Below are 23,669 nucleotides of genomic sequence, written 5' to 3' on the forward strand. Positions count from 1 at the left end.
CATCTCTGTTCCAAAGGAATGTCCCTCTAGTCTAAGATTGTGCCTTCCGGTCCAAGACTCTCCCACTATTGGAAATATACTCTCCATGTTCATTCTATCTGGACATTTTAATATTCGGTGGGTTTCAACAGCGAGTAGAGGGCCAGAGACATCATTTCCACTGGGTGCTCTAGTTTCCGCCTACAGTCCAAAGGAAGTTAATTGGTCATTGCAAAGTGTCCTGTGATTAGGCTAGTGTTAACGAGGTGGGTTGCTGGATGGCACGGCTCGTTGGGCCGCAGCGGCCTGTTCCGCGGTATCACTAAATAAATAAGAATATAAATAAAGGCAATGACTTCTGACTTCCCAATATTTGATTATAGGGAAATTTCCAGCTCCAGACTCTGAATAAACAGAGTGACCAGAGGGTACAGAGGTGGTGGTGCAGCGAGCTGGGTGTCCGTGCAGTCAGGAAAACCGACACTTTTGGGTAATACTAAAGAGCTGGCAGAGGAAGAACAAGACAGCGAAGGATCCTTCAGGAGACATGAGCGGCTGGACTCTGAGCCCTGGCTTCATTCTGCTCTGTTCCTTTTATCTGTTTGCAAACTACAGAATACTCAAAAGCCCTTCCCTCTGACGAAGGTCATGGCCCTGCACAACTTTTATTTCTTGCTGAGCTCCACCAGTCATCTCTGTCTTTATTTCAGATCTCCAGCATTCAGTCAGTCTCCTGCTTTCTTTTAAAAGATTTCCCTCTCCAAATTCCTTACTCTCCTTGTACTGTGTAGCAATTATATTCTCTCTGCCCCAGTGGTTATACAGATGTTTTCCTCTCTCTTATTGATTGTATAATTTGCTGAGATCCAATAGTGCTGTATACCGTGTACAGGAATCAATGATACAAAAAGTCTATTGCCTTTACCAGATTTCAGAGTTCCATGATTTTGTTTGCCATCTAAACTGGGTTTAGTGAATAACATTGATGTTTGTGTCAAAAGGCTAGGGGTTTCAGAACAAATCCAGAGGCTTGAGCACACAATTGATGGGCATGGTGCAATACTGAGGTTTTCAGAGCTTCCAGCTGAGACCTTAAAGTCCTCTTTGCTTCCTTAATTCAACATAAGCACCTTGAAGCAATATTTAGGGAACCAGGACTTCTCTCTGGCCAACATTTACCTTCCAGGCTGAAGCAGATTGTGTCCATAAGACTATTAAACTGAGGAGCTGAATTAGGCCATTCGGCCCATTGAGTCTGCTCCACCATTCCATCCTGGCTGATTTTTTATCCCACTCAGCCCCATTCTCTTGCCTTCTCTCTTACCTTTGTCTCCCTGACTGATCAAGAACCTATCAACCTCTGCTTTAAATATATCCAATGACTTAGCCCCCACAGCTGTCTGATGCAATGAATTCCACAGATACACTACCTTCAAGCGAAAGAAGTTCCTCCTCATGTCTGTTCTAAATGGACATCCTTCTATTCTGAAGCTGTGCCCTCTGGTTCGAGCCTCACCCACTATGGGAAACATCGTCTCCATATCCACTCTATCTATGCCTTTCAATATTCGATATGTTTCAATGAGATCAACCCTCCAGTGAGCACAGACCCAGAACTATCAAATGTCCCTCGGACATTAATCCTTTCATTCCCAGGGTCCTTCTCATAAACCTCTGGACCTTCTTCAATGCGAGCGCATCTTTTCTAAGATAAGGAGCCAGAAGCTGCTCACAAACTCCAAGTGCAGTCAGACTAACGTCTTATAAAGACGCAGCAATACACCCTTGCACTTCTTACATTCTACTCCTCTCGAAATGAATGCTAACATTGCATTTGCCTTCCTTACCACCGACTTAACCTACAAGTTAACCTTTAGGGAATCCTGCACTAGGACTCCCAAGTCCCTGTGCACCTTTGATTTTTAAATTTTCTCCCAATTTAGAAAATAGACTACACCTTTATTCCTCCTATCAAAGTGCAAGACCATACAATTCTCTACACTATTCCATCTGCCACTACTTTGCCCATTCTCCCAGTCAATCTTAAGTCCTTCTGCAAATTCCCTGTTTCCTTAACACTACCTGCCCCTCCATCCATCTTTGTATCGTCTACAAACATGGCCATAAATCCATTAATTCCGTCATCCAAATCATTGATATTTAACGTGAAAAGAAATGATTCCAACACTGACCCGTGGGGAACACCATCAGTCACCAGCAGCCAACCAGAAAAAAAAACCCTTTATTCCAACTCTTTGGCCTCCTGCCAGTCAGCCAATCTTCTGCCATGCTAGTACCTTTCTTGTAATACCACGGGCTCTTACCTTGTTAAGCAGCATCATGTGCAGCACCTTGTCAAGGGCCTTCTGAAAATCCAAATCTACAACATCCACTGAATTTCCTTTGTCTATCCTGCTTGTTATTTCCTCAAAGAATTCCAACAGATTTGTCAGGAAACCATGCTGACTTTGGCCTATTTTATCATGTATCTCCAAGTATACTGAAACCTCAACCTTAATAATGGATCTAACACCTTGCCAACAACTGAAGTCAGGCTAACTGGCCTATAATTTCCTTCCTTCTGCCTCTCTCCTTTCTTAAAGAGTGGAGTGACTTTTGCAATCTTCCAGTCCTCAGGAACCAGTCCAGGATCTAGTGATTCTTGAAAGATCATTACTAGTGCCTCCACAATTTCTTTAGCTACTTCTTTCAGAACCCTGGGGAGTAGTCCAACTAGTCCAAGTGACTTATCTACTTTTAAATCTTTCAGCTTGCTAAGCACCTTCTCCTTAGTAATAGCAACTACGCTCACTTCCGCCCCCTGACACTCTCTAATCTCTGGCATACTGTTTGTGTCTTCTACAGTGAAGACTGATGCAAAATACTTAGTTCATCTGCCATTTCTTTAACACCCCCATTACTACCACTCCAGCATCATTTCCCAGTGGTCCAATATCCACTTCTGTCTCTCTTTTACTATATATTTATCTGAAAAATCTTCTGTTATCCTCTTTCATATTATTAACTAGCTTAACTTCATGTTTCATCTTCTCTTTCCCTATAGCTTTTTAGTTGCCTTCTGTTGGTTTTTAAAAGCGTTCCAATCCTTTAACTTCCCTCTAATTGTTGCTATATTATATGCCTTCTCTTCTGGTGTTTCGTTGTCTTTGACTTCCCTTGTCAGCCACAGTTTGCTCATCCTCCCTTTAGAATACTTCTTCATCTTTGGGATGTATCTGTCCTACATCTTCTGAATTGCTCCCCAAAACTCCAAGCATCCCTGTTTGTGTCCCTGTGCAATCAACTTTGGCCAGCTCCTCTCTCACGCCTCTGTAATTTCTTTTACTCTACTGTGATACTGATACATCTGACTTTAGCTTCTCCCTCTCAAGCTGCAGGGAGAATTCTGTTATATTATGATCACTGTCTTCCGAGGGTTCCTTTACCTTCAGCTCCCTGATCAAATATGGTTCATTACACAACACCCAATCTAGAATTGTCTCTCCCTTGGTGGGCTTAACGTTTTAAACAAGTTGGTGCAAAAAGCCATCTCGTAGGCATTCTACAAATTCCATCTCTTGGGATCCAGCACCAACCTGATTTTTCCAAACTACCTGTATATTGAAATCCCCCATGACTATCGTAACATTGCCCTTTTGTACATGCCTTTTCTATCTCCCAATGTAACTTATGTCCCACAACCTGGCTATTGCTCGGAGGCCTGTATCTCTCATCAGGATATGTTTACCCTTGTAGTTTCTTAACTCTACCCGCAAGGATTCCTACATCTTCCAACTCTATGTCACTGCTGTCTAAGGACTTGATTTTATTTTTTTACCAACAAAGCCACCCCACCCCCTCTGCCAAATAGCCTGATCTATTGATACAATGTATATCCTTGCATGCTAAGCTCCCAACTCTGATCTTCTTTCAACCCGGCTTCAGAGATAGCCACAATATCATACCTGCCAAACTAAATGCGATACAAGATAAGCTACCTTATTCCATATACTAAGTATATTCAAATATAACACCTTCAGTCCTGTATTCATCACCCTTTCCGATTTTACTCCAATGTTACTCTTCAATTCATTCCATTGACTGCAATCGTCTGCCTGTCCTTCCTCACAGTCTACCTACACATTGCATCTACTTGTATACCAAGTGCCCCATCCTAGCCCTATCACTCTGGCTCCCAGCCCCCTGCCAAATTAGCCTACACTCTCTCCAACAGCTCTAGCTGCAGGATATTGGTCTCCCTTGTGTTCAAGTCTAACTCATCTTTTTTTGTACAGGTTATGCCTTCCGCAGAAGAGACCCTAGTGATCAAGAAATCTGAACTCCTGCCCCCTGCACCAATTCCTCAGCTACCCACTCATCCGCCAAATCATCCTATTCTTATCCTCAGTGGCATATGGCACAGCCAGCAATCCAAAGACTACCTTCTACCTACCTCCCTAAATTCTCTCTTCAGGACCTGTCGATCAAACTCTCAGTCTCCTGAATGATCTGAAGTTCATCCATGTCCAGCTCTAATTCCTTAACACAGTCTGAAAGAGGCTGCAGTTGGATGCGCTTCCTGCAGGTGTAGTCATCAGGGACATTGGAGGTCTCCCTGCCTTCCCACATCCTGCAAGAGGAGCATTCCATTATCCTGCCTGGCATCCCCACTGCTTTACCTGTGCAATATGAAAGAAAGAAATAAAAGTTAAATGAAAGATCTATCTACAGCCTCCACCTCTCCTCACTAAAGTCTCTATGAGCCAAAGCCTGAACTCCCCACTCCAACAGTGGCCCAATCCCACAATGGCCACTCCACTTAAACCTAACTTCTTTTTATTGGCCCTTGCCAAGAGCCTAATTATGCACAATCCAGCATCTCCATGGGAACTGTGATGCACACGATGTCTCAACTGACCCCACGCGCTTCTTCTGAACTTTCTTTCCCACTACACAATCCAATATCTCCTCGGGAACTGTGGCGCACAGAACTGATATCCTTCAGTTCAGTGTGGATATTACCACAATGCTATTACTGGGACCTGGATGAATGCAAAACGTCTGAACTATTTCCTAATATATAGCAGGAGCTGGAATTCTATGGGACACCCGACAACTGAAGAAGTTCACAAGAATTTGCTTCCATTGATATTGAACCTGAACTCTATACAGCTCCACAACAGAAGCTAGGAAGAGTCGAGAATGCAAATGTACAATTCTCCAACTACTTGGTGAATTAGGAAGGGAACTATCCAACCGTCTCCAGTTGACGCAGTATGTCAGCTCTCAGATGGATCTGTCTAAGCAATAGCGCGCTGACACAGAGGTTCAGAACTAAGCTCAGAGGATTCGGTGCAATATGAAGGACACAGCCAGCCATTCACAAGGTGCCTTCTTGGAGTATTCTGCTGCCAAACAAACTAAACTTGGCATTGTTTGACATGAGTGGAAGAAACACTGGGATGATCGCAGAACCCAGCAGAGGTCATTCCGTCTCTGAGACACCATCTACATTGAGGAAGAAGAGACAGACAATATATTTAATTAACTTCACCGGGTAACAATAGTATGTGTTGGAGATAAACAAGAACATAATTTCACGTTTTACATAAGTCCTACATGTGGCCTACAGTCAACCTATGGAGGAAAGGCAGAATGAATCAATTTACCTCAGTGGTGGTGGCGGACGGTGTTGTTCCAGTTGCCGTGCAAACAAGTTACCAGGTGGTGGGGAGGAAGACGCTGCCTGACCTGCTGAGTTCCGCCAGCATTTTGTGTGCGGTGCTTTGGATTTCCAGTCTGCAGATTTTCTCCTGTTTGTGATGTATTAAATGTCTGTTTCCGAAGCAGTGCTTGGAGAGGGGTGTGAATCACATGAACACAACCCCCGATGAACCCAGGATATCAGCATGGACCGGAAGGGAATGATGTCAAGCCCGATACAGATAACAAGCCAACTTGTGGACCAGATAAACAAGCTAAACTGGAAAGGCGCATAGTCAGAGAGCCAGGAGGTCACAGAAACCCTGCAAGTTTAAAAAATTGACAGGAGATCACACAAAGGAACTCAAAGGCTGACACTCTGATTGGTTAAGCAGAGGAAGTACTTTTCAAAATGAAAGAGCAGGAGTTTGCGCTCATAACGCTAAGAGACATAAGGCGACATTTTCCTGAGTTGCATATATTTTACCTTTCTTATGCTCAGCACACTCGGAATTGGCTCCACATTTTGTTTCACCATTGCCAGTGAAGATTTAGGGTTCCACTGGACACTGAGTAATTCAGTACGATAAAGACAAGTCAGAGGCTATGATCAATACATCACAGTCTCCAACCAAATACTTTAATCACCTTAAACGCTTAGTTAAGAACATCCCTTAATCTTCTATATTCAAGGGAATAGAAGTGTAATCTGTTACCTAATATGTCACGCTGGTGAATCTCCTTTCCACTTCCTGACCAATAACTTTTTACTCCAATCCATAGCTCTTTGTCTCCTATTCGTGTTCAGAAAAATTACAAAACAATACTGCTATCCGTAACATTGCCAGAAGATCAATTCCTGAGATTGTTGGTAAGTCACACCATTAGACTCATCCTACCTTTCCCTTGCATCCTGACTCCACTCCAAACCAATTCCAGCCAGAAGGCTGCCAGTCATCCCATCCCTCTTATTTCGGTTAATAGTCTTTTACGGAGACTTGTCAAATGCTTTTTTCGGTTGCTCACTGAATAATTGTTTTTCTTCCTCACAACCGTGTCCACTAGACATGACTTACCCTTTGGACATCCACATTGGCTCTCTTCTGACCAGCTGAAACTTGACTAAGTTCACACACTCTCCCTAACAACAGATCTGGGTAACTTCCGGTGCTGCGAATGGATAGGACAGGATTCTTAGTTTCATGAACAGGTTTATTGGGATCTCAAAATCATTTACAGATTTTCACATGATTGCCTTAAAAGAAGCAGGGCCAATGAAAAGTATCAAAAAATCTTTCAACAACTTGTCATTAACAATACTTCATGTTCAAGTCTTATGTTTCTTAAGAAAAACAAAATTACAAAAGTTCTGTTTAATGCCAAAGCAGTGCAGGCTTGGGCAACTGCTGAAAACAGGCCAAGAGTCAGAGAGAGAGAGAGATCCAGGGAATGGGTGGAGAGGGAGAGAGGCGACTAGGGAATGGGTGGGGAGAGAGAGCGGGAGGCCCAGGGAATGGGTGGATGGGTGGTGAGAGATAGAGATAGAGAGAGAAAGAGAGAGAGAGAGATAGAGAGAGAGAGAGATAGAGAGAGAGAGATAGAGAGAGAGAGAGCAAGTGAAAGAGAGAGAGATGGAAAGCAAATGAGAAAGAGAGAGGGAGAGTGAGAGGGAGATAGACAAATGGATATAATTATGGGGAGAAAGTGCACAGGTCTTTGTGGACGGGGAGAAAGATAAGTTGAGAGTGTTGGTAGTCACTTGTACTGGTCCAACGGGTGTGAGGGAAGGGCATGCCATTCAACAGTGGATGAGGAGAGTGGGAATGGATAAAATATGCAGGATAAAATAGACTTGTAGATCCCAAGGCTAATGAAACTTGCAAGAGTCAGGCAAGGATGAGGGTAAAAGGCTTCACTTCTTAAAAAATATTACAACTTAAAAAATACTTAAGATATCGCGCTGGATTATTTCTAAAGCAACTTGAAAATTGGATTTCACTAATTTAAGCAATTAAAAGATTACAGTAAAAGACTAGCGCTATGTTTCCAACCGGTCCTTAAATTACCACAGCAGGTTCTGGATGCCTATTAACCTTTAGATTGATAACTAGAAATAAAGCACAATTTACAAGGGAGGCTTGGGGTGAGGCCCAGTCACACTGAAGGAGAATTTCTCTGAAATATCTTATGTAACAACATGCATAATGTCTATAAGTTGTGTTAGCAAAATGCAGCAGAAAAAATAGGGACCCTAAGTCCTTGGGACATTGTTCCAGAAGATCTGCCATGCCTTATAAAGAAAATGGTCGGCATTAGCTGGACAATATAGTACCACACGCGGAGGCTGTGAATAGCGCCAATCCTTCAGTCCCCTCATTGAGGGATAAGACTCCCGCTTAGTCCTCGGTGGTGAGATGAAGCTGAGTGATGCAAAGGACAGGTTTTGAAAAGGCTCTTAAGCACACCTGAACTCCCCCTCCCCCAGTACTTAGCACCAATGTGGTTTTGCGAAACGGAGTTAAACACGAAAGCTCAAGAGGCGTGGTTCGTCCACTGTCGGGAAACAAAAGCAGCGAGCGGGCTGCGTTTATGTACCACCAAAGTACGTGTTATGGAGCCGTGTGCTTTGGTATTGCAGCGTAGCCGGTTTATTAATCCTATGTAACACATTTTATATATTTATATATTTATATATATTTGCACATTAGGTAAAAATTAAGAGTTAACCTTGTACAGTTTAACAGAGTCAAGTCACATGCATTGATTTCGAAGCCTGAAGCTGCAAGGAAAATAAAAAATATTATACAATAAAATATTTACTTACAAACGTACAAAAATTTGTTTTTGTTTTTAAAAAGAAATAATAAAATGTCAGCACCATTTCCGAGGAAGGGTTCAATTCAAGACATTTATTTGATGAGATTTTCTTTCTTAAAAAAAGGCTACGAATTTGAAGTAAGAGAAAAAAAAACTGCAGGAAGTACAGAGATTGTTTGGTCAGTGTCACGAAGGCAGAGGCGGTTGTTAAGAGGTGGGGGCGGTCACTGAGTCAGCTGCCCCCCGAAGCACCAGCCCCGACTCTGCCTTTCCGAGGCTGACCGGCAAGGTGATCAGGAGAAAACTCCGCGCAACTTGCGGCTGCGAATCGACAGTTTGGGGTCCATCAGATTTTTCGCCGGGCTGGTTAGTGGTGGCAGGGGAGGGGACGATGGCCAAGAGGTTCATTGCGAGATGAAGACTTCCTTTTCCTTAGAAGCACCTTAGAGTTGGACAGTGGCTCCATGCCCTGCAGTCTCTGAGATCATACATCTTAAAATCTGCACATTGAGGTTACAGTGTTGTTCACTTTGCAGACTTCCATTCTTCCTCTGTATGTGTTTGTGTTTGTGTGTGTATGTGTGTTTAGACATTTTTTAAAAAATCAGTAAAGTTTTGATTTGGTTTCTTTTATCCCACGAAACAGACAGGTCCAATTTCAAAGCCGAATTTCTGGCCTGACTCTCCAAAGTCGTTGAACATGATATCGATGAACGGGAGCTGCTCCACTTTGGGGGTGTTGATTTCTAATATCGTCTTCTGATAACCCTTCTTCTCCTGCAGAGGGCAAGGACAAGCAGAAAAGGGGCGGGTTAGGAAGCGACCTGGGAGAGTTACAAACAAATCCTGACATTTGATTGAGCCAAAACCTGCTCCTTAAATAAAATTCAACAGTTCAATTTAATATCAGAGAACGTACACAGTATACAAACTGAAATTCTTGCTCTTCGCAGACATCCACGAAACAGAAAAAAACCCAAAGAATGATGACAGAGAAAAGTTAGAACCACAAATTCCCCCCTCCTCCGCACAAGTAGCAGCAAAAGCATTAACTCTCCTCCCCCCCACCCGCTTCAGCAAAAGAATTAACTTTCTCACTCAGCTTAGCAATTCTAACTATTCCTTCTGAGTGAGCTGGTCAGTGCGAGATGTTGGTTTTGGAAGCAGCTGGTGTTTCTACCCAGGGCTGTCCTGTCCAGGGTAAGAAATGGTAGATCTACGCTGCTTTAATCCCAGAAAGCAACCACCTTTTCCTCCAGGGAGACACAAAGAGACCGCAGATGCTGGAATCTGCAGCACCATAAAGGACGCTGGAGGGGACTTAGTGGGTCAGGCAGCATCTGTGGAGGGAAATGGGCAGTCGATGATTTGCTCTCGTACAGAGCTGCTTCAGTCCACTCTGGCTTCAGTGATACTGTCCACCAGAGTTCACTCCAAGGACTCAACCTTGCGTTACCAGGAACAGGGCCCAGGGCCGGTAATGGGAGCTGGGGTTAATGTGGGAAAGAGGACAACTCCTTGCAAATGAGAGGGAATGAGAGTGTTAGTATGTGTGGGGGGGGGGTGCAGGGGGAAGGGGTGCAGGGTTAGAGAATGTCCCGGACTAGAGTGTGTATAGAGGTGGCGAGGTTCCTGGTTAGAATGGATACAGGGATGCAGAGAGTCCCTGGCTAGAATGGGTGCAGGATTAGTGTAGGTGCCAGGGAAGGAACGTCGACTCAGACCATGAGAGGCCTGCGTCGGGCATTTTCATGCCTTACAAGGCGCAGATTGGAAGTCTGTGTGGGGCGCCTCTCCTCACACAGACACTAGAGCAATGTGTGGTTAAGTGCCTTGCTCAAGGACACAAACATGCTGCCATAGCTGAGGCTTGAACTAGCGACCTTCAGATCACTAGACGAACACCTTAACCACTTGGCCATGTGGCCAACACTAGGTGCCAAGATGGGATGGATACCAATTGTGTGGGTGCAGAGATCGAGTGGGCAAGTGCTCTGACTGGGTAGATGCTGAATGCAGGAATGGTGAGGTGGATTCAGTGATAAGGTGGCTTGAGGATAAGTCTGGGTAATGGAATAGGCTGGGTACAAGGACCACAGTTGATTGCTTTGCATCTCCAAGGTGCAAGGGTGGCTCTTACTGGTGCCAACTGAATGCTCCATAGCTTCACATCCAGTGAATATTAATGTAGAGTCAGTGTGTTCACTGAGTTAGAGAAACCTTTTTGCCTGATCATGGGTAGATGGTGTGGGGGGAATTACTTACTGCACATCTGTCCATGATGGCAATGATATAAGGGTTGTTGTCATACGACATCTCCTCGTCGTTTGAGCCCAGGAAGCGAATGGCCTTGTCATAGCTGTCTGTGGTCGAGTCGTACCAGGCCACCGTCTGGTGGCAGTTGTAGGTGAGGTTCTGATGGGCAGAGGCACTCAGCAGCCGGAGGAAGGTCATCTGCACCACTCCGATGGGATTGCCTTCTGCGTCTGCGTAGGAAAGCTGATTGCGGGAAAGAGAGAACAAGAAACTGGGAGATGGCACCAAACCACACACTGTGCCTTCCACTCACACAGTCGGACAAGAATGAAGTGACCCTCTCAGAACCCCGGCTGGAAATTGGCTGCAGTCGGCCATCTGCTAGATAGTTAAAAGAGGCAAACCCGCCCCTCTTTCTGCCCTTTGCCATGTCCTGACAGAGTGAATGCTTTGCTTCTGGCGAACAAAACCCCTTCCTTCCTTCCCTTGTGCTCACATCAAAAGGAGGAGGGAGTTTATTTATTTATTGAGATACAGCACGGAATAGGCCCTTCCAGTCCTTCGGGCCATGTTGCCTAGTAACCACTGATTTACCCTAGCCTAATCACAGGACAAATTACAATGACCAATTAACCTACCAACTAGTACGTCTTTGGACTGTGGGAGGAAAGCGGAGCACCTGGAGAAACCCACTTCGTTACGGGGAGAACGTACAAACTCCTTACAGGCAGCCGTGGGAATTGAACCGGGGTCACTGGTAATCACTACGCTATCATACTGCCACAAATAAGTTAATAGTTTTGGGACCCTTATAAATAATAGTTTAAATATGGGATATCACAAAAGGCTTAATAAACCTGCCCTTAACCCGTCTTGTTTCATAGCTTGTGTATTTAATATTTCAGTAATACTTGAGTAATATGGTAAATATGTTGTTTGATTAAGCATTCTTTGTTGTTTACATAATGCATTATAGATTATATGCATACGTGACATGTGTGAGCCACGCTGAAAGCAAAACGAATTTAGACTCGTTTTTCAGACTCCTTCGTTTTCTTTTCAATTAATTTTATGTTTTGGAGCTACAAAGCATAACGTAAGCTTCCGAGGCCTGTCCTCTGAAACAGCAATTCCCTTTGCCCTGCTTGTTGCCCTGTCCCCAAACCCCCATGTGTTTATCTAGTTATCCTTTTGAACATTATGAAACTGGTTTCCACCACAGTTTCAAAGAATGCATTCTGATTGCTTTGTAAAACAAATTTACAGCTACTTTGATCTTTAGCTGATGTCTTTAAACCAGTGCCTTCTGGTTGTTATTATTAGCTGCATCAGATTTTAGTGGCCGTTAAAACCACTGGTCTTCAACGATGTGGCTTTCTTAATCTCTTCAGATATAATATCTTGGCTATTGTTGTCTCAGTGTGACCTTCCACCAGGACGTGAATGCCATGCATCTTCACCCTTTCCCAGATCCCATCCCCTCTCCCCCATCTAATATTCATCCTGGTTCCCAGAAGCTGAATTGGGCCATTCAGCCCATCAGGTCTGCTCTGCCATTCCATCATGGCCAATTTATTATTCCTCTCAACCCCATTCTCCTGCCTTCTCCCCATAACCTTTGATGCCCTGACTAATCAAGAACCTATCAACCTCTGATTTAAATATACCTAATGACCTGGCCCCCACAGCTATCTCTGACAATGAATTCCACAGATTCACCACCCTTTAGCTAAAGAAATTCCTCCTCAAATCTGTTATAAAGGGATCTCCTTTATTCTGAGCCTGTGCCCTCTGGTCCTAGACTCAGCCACTATAGGAAACATCCTCTCTGCTCTATCTAGGTCTTTCATTATTTGATAGATTTCAATGTGAGCCCTCCCTCTCATTCTTCTGAACTCCAGTGAGTATAGGCCCAGGGCCATCAAGAACTATGCATATATCACCCCTTTCATTCCTGGATCATCCTTGTGAATCTCCTCTGAACCCTCTCTAATTCCGGCACAATCTTTGTTAGATAAGGGGCCCAAAACTGCTCACAATACTCCAAATGCGGCCTGACCACTGCTTCCCTATGATCTCCAAGCTCACCTGCCTTGCTCTCATCTCTCTCCCTTTTGCACACTTTCTGTGTTCAGTATTCCCCCCCCACTTAGACACTCCAGAAACCCATTGTTATCCTCCCCCCCCCCACACACACACAGTAGCCTGTCTGTAGGTGGGATTCCATGCTGGGTCATGGGTCTGGTTGAAGAGTAGAGGCGCAGAGTCCTTCATGCCGTCAGACTGTGAGTGTCAGGAAAAAAAAGCCAAGTTTAAACAAAAACTCGTTTACCAACCACAAATCCAGGATCCTTGGCTGTTTCCAGATTCCTTCCAGCACTTGTGAGAGGGGTATGACTGAACATGGGGAAGAAGATACATGCAGGAAGTGTGGGAAGGGGAGTGGATGCTAGTGCGGCAAGCATGAGAGGATGTGGCAGGCATCTGGACCAGACTCCGTTACCCTACCCCTCTTTTGTCTTTGCTTAGAGCAGAAGTTACCCTGGAAGCTTTTGCTTGAAGGGACTGAAACAACTGGGCTCCCAATGACCTCGATTCTTGACCTATGTCATTGGCAGAAATAGAGAGGATAAACTGAGCTCAACTTTCTATTCCATCAGTAAGGGCCATCAGGGAGAAGGTACAGCAGCGTGAATGTGCACGCTCACTGTTTCAGGAAGAGCTTCTTCTCCCCTGCCGTCAGATTTCTGAATGGTCCACGAGCCCACGTAAACAACCTCACTATTTCTCTTTTGCATTATTTATTTTATTTCTTATTGCAAATCAGTTTTATGTCTTGCACTGTCGGTACAAACGCCAATGATAATAAACCTGATTCTGGAAGTTGCTTCACATTTCAGTTTCTAGCTGTTATAACTTTTAAGAACTAATTTTGCTTTTTAAACCTGCTACTTTGGGAGTTGATCTTATAGAAATCACTCAGCTTAGGAACAGCTCCATCTGTAAGGTTTGCTGCATACGGTCACATGACTGTCCTCCCCACTTCCTGCCCCCTCACCTCCTCTACAATCACTCCACTCCTCTCTTCCTCATGTCTTTACATTCAGCAAACTCATTTACATTCCTCATCTCGACTATGCCCTGTGGTAGCAACTTCCACATTCTCATCACTCACTGGCTGAAGAATATCCTCCTGAATTCCTCCCTGGATTTATATGGGAAGAGATCTTATGTACGAGTCAAAATGACTGGTTTCGTCTCATACATATGAGGAAACATCTTCGCCTCGACTCCATCAAACCTTTTGGCCATTTTAAAGGCCCTGGTCAAGGCCTTTAAAATCTCTCATCAATATTTCATTGTACTTTCTGGTTGGATAGTGCCCCCTGTTACCACTGAGGAGTACTGTGGCAATGCTGGGCCTTTGAGGGGCCTCTCCAAGTAATCCCAATCCTCGGCCACACACTTCACTTTTCCAAGTATTTTCAAATCCTTTGAGAAGTTACTTCCACAGCCACATACATTGCCCTTTCAGATAACATGTCCTCCAGGTGTTTACAGTCAGCTGAGCTAAAAGTTCCCATTTGTCACAGGTTCCTCTACCTTTAACCTTTGCCCTCTGGCTTGTGGCCAGAGTTTCTCTTTAATGTACTAAAGCTCCATTTGGTTGTGTTAAATCTTCACAGCCTTCTCTGTCCTGAGGGCAATATCTCTTCTTCTCTGGTGTCTCCCTATAACTGAAGCTACATAACTAAATCTCCACCACAGGTATCCAAGATCTCGGATTCCTCTCAAAAATGGAGTGCCTCGAACTGAATACCATTCACAAGTTCTCAGGGTGTCACTGGGCATCAGTAAGAGATATTGAATCAAATTAAGACAGCTTGGTTGTTTGAGGCCAGCCAGTCTAATAGGGAAAATAGTCAGAGCAAGGGCCTCTGTATGCTTCAGCGTCCCTTTGTAATCTTGACAGTTGACACCACGTGGAAAAGCAACTTCATTTCTCGGTGAAACGGGTCCTTCGCTAACTCAAAGGGGAACTACTTGGAGTTCTCGCTCCGCCTCACAACTCAAAGGAGGTGCGAGTGTTCTCTCGCAAGCAGTGGGAGTGGCCCTGGAGGTCTTCCACACCTGCCCCACCACCCCCTGGCCAATGTACTGACAGCTGTCCATAGCCCGCAATACAAGGGACAAAACAGCAGGTCTGTGGCTGACGTTTCTGAGACTCACTGCCAAAGCTCAGAGGTAAGGTGGGGGATAAAGAGAAATCTGCAGAGAGGTAGACATTCCTTCATTGCACAGTAAGGTCAGGGAAGAGAGAGGAAGAGACTGGGGGAAGAGCAGAGGATGATCAGGGCTGCTGACAAGGAGCTGCTCAGACTGTGTGCAAAATGGTGATCAAACTTCATCCCCTTTCAGGGCCATTGACAAACAGACATTAAAGGCATCTCAGTCAACGTACAAAGGCATTGGAAAGGATTAAGCTTTCAACTCTATCACACTAATTGGGGTAGAGGTTTTCAAAACACAGACACTCATTGTGGGACAGGTCATACATCAACTGACCCTCACTAGTATATAGCTCCAACTGACCCTCACTGCGGACGGGTCCCACACACACTGACCCTCACTGGGAGACGGGATCCACACACACTGACCCTCACTGGGGGACGGGATCCACACACACTGACTCTCACTGGGGACGGGTCCCACACACACTGACCCTCACTGGGAGACGGGATCCACACACACTGACTCTCACTGGGGACGGGTCCCACACACACTGACCCTCACCGGGGGACGGGTTCCACACACACTGACCCTCACTGGGAGATGGGATCCACACACACTGACTCTCACTGGGGATGGGTCCCACACACACTGACCCTCACTGGGGGACGGGTCCCACACACACTGACCCTCACTGGGAGACGGGATCCACAGACACTGACCCTCACTGGGGGACGGGTCCCACACACACTGACCCTCACTGGGAGATAGGATCCACACACACTGACTCTCACTGGGGATGGGTCCCACACACACTGACCCTCACTGGGAGACGGGATCCACACACACTGACCCTCACTAGGGGACGGGTCCCACACACACTGACCCTCACTAGGGGACGGGTCCCACACACACTGACCCTCACTGGGGATGGGTCCCACACACACTGACTCTCACTGGGGACGGGTCCCACACACACTGACCCTCACTAGGGGACGGGTCCCACACGCACACTGACTCTCACTAGGGGACGGGTCCCACACACACTGACCCTCACTAGGGGACGGGTCCCACACACACTGACCCTCACTAGGGGACGGGTCCCACACACACATTGACCCTCACTGGGGAGACGGGTCCCACACACACTGACTCTCACTGGGGATGGGTCCCACACACACTGACCCTCACTAGGGGACGGGTCCCACACACACTGACCCTCACTGGGGGACGGGTCCCACACACACTGACCCTCACTGGGAGACGGGATCCACAGACACTGACCCTCACTGGGGGACGGGTCCCACACACACTGACCCTCACTGGGAGATAGGATCCACACACACTGACTCTCACTGGGGATGGGTCCCACACACACTGACCCTTACTGGGAGACGGGATCCACACACACTGACTCTCACTGGGGACGGGTCCCACACACACTGACCCTCACTAGGGGACGGGTCCCACACACACTGACCCTCAGTGGGAGATAGGATCCACACACACTGACCCTCACTGGGGGACGGGTCCCACACACACTGACCCTCACTGGGAGACGGGATCCACAGACACTGACCCTCACTGGGGGACGGGTCCCACACACACTGACCCTCACTGGGAGATAGGATCCACACACACTGACTCTCACTGGGGATGGGTCCCACACACACTGACCCTCACTGGGAGACGGGATCCACACACACTGACCCTCACTAGGGGACGGGTCCCACACACACTGACCCTCACTAGGGGACGGGTCCCACACACACTGACCCTCACTGGGGATGGGTCCCACACACACTGACTCTCACTGGGGACGGGTCCCACACACACTGACCCTCACTGGGAGACGGGATCCACACACACTGACTCTCACTGGGGACGGGTCCCACACACACTGACCCTCACCGGGGGACGGGTTCCACACACACTGACCCTCACTGGGAGATGGGATCCACACACACTGACTCTCACTGGGGATGGGTCCCACACACACTGACCCTCACTGGGAGACGGGATCCACAGACACTGACCCTCACTGGGGGACGGGTCCCACACACACTGACCCTCACTGGGAGATAGGATCCACACACACTGACTCTTACTGGGGATGGGTCCCACACACACTGACCCTCACTGGGAGACGGGATCCACACACACTGACCCTCACTAGGGGACGGGTCCCACACACACTGACCCTCACTGGGGATGGGTCCCACACACACTGACTCTCACTGGGGACGGGTCCCACACACACTGACCCTCACTAGGGGACGGGTCCCACACACACTGACCCTCACTAGGGGACGGGTCCCACACGCACACTGACTCTCACTAGGGGACGGGTCCCACACACACTGACCCTCACTAGGGGACGGGTCCCACACACACATTGACCCTCACTGGGGAGACGGGTCCCACACACACTGACTCTCACTGGGGATGGGTCCCACACACACTGACCCTCACTAGGGGACGGGTCCCACACACACTGACCCTCACTGGGAGACGGGATCCACAGACACTGACCCTCACTGGGGGACGGGTCCCACACACACTGACCCTCACTGGGAGATAGGATCCACACACACTGACTCTCACTGGGGATGGGTCCCACACACACTGACCCTCACTGGGAGACGGGATCCACACACACTGACTCTCACTGGGGACGGGTCCCACACACACTGAACCTCACTAGGGGACGGGTCCCACACACACTGACCCTCAGTGGGAGATAGGATCCACACACACTGACCCTCACTGGGGGACGGGTCCCACACACACTGACCCTCAATGGGAGACGGGATCCACAGACACTGACCCTCACTGGGGGACGGGTCCCACACACACTGACCCTCACTGGGAGACGGGATCCACACACACTGACCCTCACTAGGGGACGGGTCCCACACACACTGACCCTCACTGGGGATGGGTCCCACACACACTGACTCTCACTGGGGACGGGTCCCACACACACTGACCCTCACTAGGGGACGGGTCCCACACACACTGACCCTCACTAGGGGACGGGTCCCACACGCACACTGACTCTCACTAGGGGACGGGTCCCACACACACTGACCCTCACTAGGGGACGGGTCCCCCACACACTGACCCTCACTAGGGGACGGGATCCACATACACTGACCCTCACTGGGGGACGGGTCCCACACACACTGACCCTCACTGGGAGATAGGATCCACACACACTGACTCTCACTGGGGATGGGTCCCACACACACTGACCCTCACTGGGAGACGGGATCCACACACGCTGACTCTCACTGGGGACGGGTCCCACACACACTGACCCTCACTAGGGGACGGGTCCCACACACACTGACTCTCACTGGGAGATGGGATCCACACACACTGACCCTCACTAGGGGACGGGTCCCACGCACACTGACCCTCACTAGGGGACGGGTCCCACACACACACTGACCCTCACTAGGGGACGGGTCCCACACACACTGACTCTCACTGGGAGATGGGATCCACACACACTGACCCTCACTAGGGGACGGGTCCCACGCACACTGACCCTCACTAGGGGACGGGTCCCACACACACACTGACCCTCACTAGGGGACGGGTCCCACACACACTGACTCTCACTGGGAGATGGGATCCACACACACTGACCCTCACTAGGGGACGGGTCCCACGCACACTGACCCTCACTAGGGGACGGGTCCCACACACACACTGACCCTCACTAGGGGACGGGTCCCACACACACACTGACCCTCACTAGGGGACGGGTCCCACACACACACAGACCCTCAGTGGAATATACACAGAAACTGGGTTTTGTTTGTGCCGCATTCGGGTAGAAGAGACCAACCTGTGTTTGTCTGAGTAACTCAGTAGGAGTGACTGAGGTGTGTAAAGCCAGTGTGACAGTGCCGAACAGTCAGATAGGAAAGGTCCAGCCTGAGCCAGCCAGGAGAGAGGGGAGCACAGTGCAGACTAACCACTTACCAGGGCACCTCGCTTGTACTGACTATACCATGCACCCGGCTGCTCTTTCGGCCAGCGAGCCATTTTGCTCTGTAAAATACGAGACTGGTTACAGGGTAGAAAGCAAGTAATGCCCGCTTACCAGTTTACCACGCTTGAATTCACTGAACCAGGAGCCTGGTATTTCCTTGGGCCAAGAAGTGACTCTTGCCTGATGTGAGATGAGATGGCAAAGGAAGAAAAGGAAAGGAAAATAAGTTAATGTGAAAGCTAACAGCCTGAGGAATCTTGGTGAACCAGATATGTGTGCCAGAGATCTTAAACAATGGCACAGCTTGGGTGCCGACCCTTTTGTTTCTACCCAAAGTACAGACCTCACAGCCACTGCCTGTCACGAGGGAACTCGTCCCACGCGCCCTGATGATCACTGAGGAATGGGTCCCCTCGGCACTGACCCCTACTGGGAACAGGTTCTGCGGGCATCCACTGTCACAGGGTTTTGTGACACCAGCAGTCGCTGGGAGGGAAGGCAGACAGATCTGGACACAAGGAATAGGTCAGGCAGCAGGCACGGATTCTGAGACTGACTGAGGATCTTGAGCAACCCCTGTTTTTGAATCAGATTTATGGAGACTGAGTTCTTTCAACGGCTCCCCGTGGAGTCTGGGGATCCTGTATTACATGTCAGCTCCAGGCCCCAACCTGAGTCAGTAAGGGAGGGAGGTCTTTGTAGAGTGACACGATGGAAACAGGCACTTCAGTCCATCAAGTTCGTGTGAATTATCTACTACTATTTTGATCAATCTCATTTTGTTTTCCCTCAGTCCCATCAGCTCCCTCCACATTGTACCACTCACCTCCACCCCAGGGGCAATTTACAGCAGCCAATTAAAATGCACGTCTTTGGGACGTGGGAGAAACCCATCCAGTGGCAGGCAGAAACTGCACACACCCATCAGATGGCTCCTCAGCCGATACTCACGCAGCACTTCCGGTTGGGATATGTGGGGAGTGATCACGATCCCCACTTTCCTGCTTGATTGTCCCACCTTTGCCCCAACTGAGGGTGCCTGACCAAGACTGGCCCTGTCAGCACCGTGTACCAGTAGATGTTGGGGTGCAGAAGGGGGAAGATTTCGGGGTGGGCAACCGACAGCTCTGCCCGAACTGATTGCCTGCCCCTCTTCCGGGATTACATCCATGGAGATGGTGCACGTGGTCTCGAATGACTCGAAGGGGGATTTCTGGGAAATGGTGGGCCATCAGGGGCTCAAATGCATTGTAAATAATAATAATAATAGTATTTAACTCGACACTGTAAATAGTTATGATGCCCTGATTACTGTACAGTGATTTGTTAACGATCAAACTTTTGTTTAAAATAAAGGAGAAAGATTTGGTCCATTCATGGTGGAGCTGCCAGTCAAAACCTATTTCACCCCAAATGAACGTTTTACAGTTCTCCTGGCTCAACCGGGTTCTCAGTGATGGAGTGTTAAACATTCTTGACATCTTCTCTCATTTCTCTTCCCTCGGCAACACTTGGTGAGCTTCCCCGCGTAGGGTTGCCCTCTCTCTGCCTTGGGGGAGGTTCAGGACTCTTTGGACACATGCCCCTCCCCAATTACAAGGGGGCTCTTGTGAGAGGCTCACGATGAAGGTTACTGGATTTAAATGGGCCTGTGGTGCTGCTATTTACGGGACTACGCTCAGTCATATTCAGGTCCAGGCAACACAGAACTTTGTGCATAGTCAGACTCCACAGTCTGATGTGTGGATGAGCACGTATTCTTGTCAATTTATCTAAGTGATGAATATAGCCTCAGACTCCAGATGAACCCCAAAACAGAAAATTCTGGAAAACAGGTGGCATCCGTGGTACCATGAAGGGGGAATGTGCTCTTTGTCTGCAGGTGCCATTCCAAGGCTGTGTGGGGTATTCTTTTATTACCGATAAACTGGGATTGCTTTTACACTGCATTTTTCCTGACTGTGACAGTCCTTTTTCAACAGAGCGTCATACCATTCTGTCTGTAATTACCGCCTGGTGACTGTGGCTTTGACTCTCTGATCAAAGATGTTGTTCGGTTTTCTGTCTGTGGGCTTTGTTCTTTGACTATAAATGTTACTGTGCCTGTTGGAAGTGTGCAGTGTCCAGTGACAGTAGATGTTTTTGAATGTCATGGTTGCTATGTAACTATGGAAATTATTTTATTCCGTAAATGTCAATCGGTGAACGTACTGTAGCTGTTGTCAAATTTCTCAAAGGTTATGCTCTGTAGTTGCATGACTGCAGGTATTAATCTATAGATCTGTAGATGTAGAATAATCTACACAAGATCATTCACTGAGCAACATCCTTAGTCACAGAAATAACACCAACCAGAAAGAAGGGATTCTGCAGACGCTGGAAATCTTGAGCAACAGTCACAAAATCTAGGGGACCTCAGCAGGTCAATCAGCATCTATAGAGGGAAATAACACAGTTGATGTTTTGGGCTGAGGCCCTTCCTCAGACCTGCTGAGATTTCCCGGCATTTCAAGTGTGCTACCCACTGTGAATGGAGAATGGACAAAATCACAGGAGAGCAACTACAGGGCCACAATAATACGTCAAAAAAGCTCGGCTACAGTCAAAAAGTACTATCTGCAGCAACAGGACAACAATTATAATGACATTGCAACACTGATTGAGTACAGTAACAGAATATATCAAAACTGAGGGGCGGCCTTTTAGAACAGAGGTAAGGAGGATTTTTTTTAGCCAGAGAGTTGCGTATCTGTGGAATACGCTGCCACAGACTGCGGAGGAGGCCAATTCTGTGGGTATATTTAAAGCGGAAGTTGATCGTTTCCGATCAGTCAGGGCACCAAAGGAGATGGCAAGAAGGCAGGTGTATGGGGTTGAGTGGGATCAGGGATCAGCCATGTTGGAGTGGTGGAGCAGGCTTAATGGGCCTAATTCAGCTCCCCTGTCTTATAGCCCCCTGTATGTTGGCAAAAGAAATATACCCATCCCCTTCAGTGTGATGGTTTCAGTGTAAATGTTGTCCTATAATTGTGAGTCATCGACTGTTTATTTATTTTCACAGATGTTGCCTGACCTGCTGAGCTCCTCTAGCATTTTGTGTGTGTTGTTTTGATTGTGGATATTGAACATTCAGCACAGGTGTTATTCTGCGCTATTTTTCTGGCGATATATTCCCTTTCTGTGATATTAGGTGTTCTGTGCCTGGAGTATTCCTGTGTGTCAGTGGTGTTGTTCTTCGAATGAGGATATTGTTTTGAGATTAACTGTGTTACTAAACAGATCTGCATGGGGAACATTCTTGAGGCTTTTATTGAATGGCAGATGATCAATGGACCTTCTTGTCCATATTGTGTTCCCTGGAGAAATTCTTAACTCGGAAAATTTCCTGGGCTCAATATTCGAATGGACCATCCAAAAGTAAAAATTGCTTTATAGATTATATAATCATCAAGAAACTGCCTGAAATTTGTTTCCACTGACCCTGACAAGACTGAAAATTCAGGCAATCCTGATATACATGAAAGAACAGGCCCAGTAGTGACATGTTCAAGTAATAATCAAAATCTATCCTATGTATCACTTGGCTTTAATTCTTTTAATGGTGCATCACTATGGATTAAATATTGTCACAGTCATGTCCTTTGTAAGTTGGCAAGTGATTTGACAAAGACTTACTCCTTCTGATTTCTTGTCCGGGAAGATGCACGTTTCACCTCCGGATGTGAAATTACAGAAGACCTTGAATGAGTCCCTGGAGCAGCCTTGGTTTGGATCAATCCAATATTCACCTGCCAGGAGGACAAGAATGAAACGTGCAGGTTGGTAAAAACCACTCTGGAACCAGTGCAATGACAAAGGAAGGTATGAGGGTCACCTGCCTCGTATCTTCAGCAATGGCTGGCCCCTTTTTCTTTGTTGCCATTTAATGCTGTTTGAACTCACTCTGACTAATGTTTTGCTGAACCTCACTCTGTAAAATGTGTTGAAGTTCACATTTTTAATGACAAGTCAAACCATACTGTCTAACAGACTATTAAACCTGCTCTAAGAATCCAGTGACCTTTTGAACCCCATTGTGATCAGTGAATTGGTGACTCCCTATGCTGACTGGCTGCTTGAAATCAGCCTGAGGACTTTTCTTAGGTCTTTCAGCATTCTTCCCAGCGCAAGCTGCCCATTGTTGACAACACTCTGGTTGGAGCTTCCTGAGGGCTCCAAGGCCACAATGCCTACTCCATTAGTCACTGCCCTACGCACTCTGGCACTTTCTGGTGTCCTTCTCAACACCTTTACTAATTTTCCTACCAAGGGACCCCTCTGTTCCCTTGATTTTCCCCTCTTCTTAGGACTAGGTGATATGAACTCCGATGTTGCTGTCACTCGATCATACATTCTGTCAGATCTTCTCATGTCTCTACCGCTGTGTGTGTGATCCTTCATCAAGCTTTCCTTAGCTAACAGAATGCCAGCATAACCGTATCGTTGCCTTCCCTTGGTGCTGACAGTGAATAATCCTTCCCAAGGTCACTCCTCCTGTTCTGACTCACTTATTTAGACATAACCTGAATGAGAGGCTCAGCTGTGGACCTGTGACACAACTACACTTTCCACCCTCCCTGCCAATGTCTAATCTGCTCTTACACAATCCAGTGGTTGGGTCAGGCAGACATTCTCATACCAG

The 23,669-nt window shown here is 47.3% G+C and overlaps 1 protein-coding gene across 2 annotated transcripts in view; it reads right to left on the reverse strand.

Moving 5' to 3' along the window:
• Window positions 1-6,895: 6,895 nt before the first annotated feature.
• Window positions 6,896-23,669, reverse strand: part of col5a1 (procollagen, type V, alpha 1) — a 325,186-nt gene continuing 308,412 nt past the window's right edge. The window contains exons 64-67 of one of the 2 annotated variants that reach the window (XM_063073758.1): window positions 22,664-22,776; window positions 18,979-19,047; window positions 10,765-10,998; window positions 6,896-9,276 (exon numbers count right to left, since the gene is read on the reverse strand). In XM_063073758.1, the coding sequence (XP_062929828.1) occupies window positions 9,130-9,276; window positions 10,765-10,998; window positions 18,979-19,047; window positions 22,664-22,776 (563 nt within the window). In that variant the 3' untranslated portion in view covers window positions 6,896-9,129. Of the gene's footprint in view, window positions 9,277-10,764; window positions 10,999-18,978; window positions 19,048-19,099; window positions 19,169-22,663; window positions 22,777-23,669 lie in introns of both variants that reach the window. The other variant, XM_063073757.1, reaches the window with a different exon arrangement.

This window comes from Mobula hypostoma, chromosome 21 (assembly GCF_963921235.1).
Source record: "Mobula hypostoma chromosome 21, sMobHyp1.1, whole genome shotgun sequence".
In the NCBI taxonomy this organism is placed as follows: Eukaryota; Metazoa; Chordata; class Chondrichthyes; order Myliobatiformes; family Myliobatidae; genus Mobula; species Mobula hypostoma.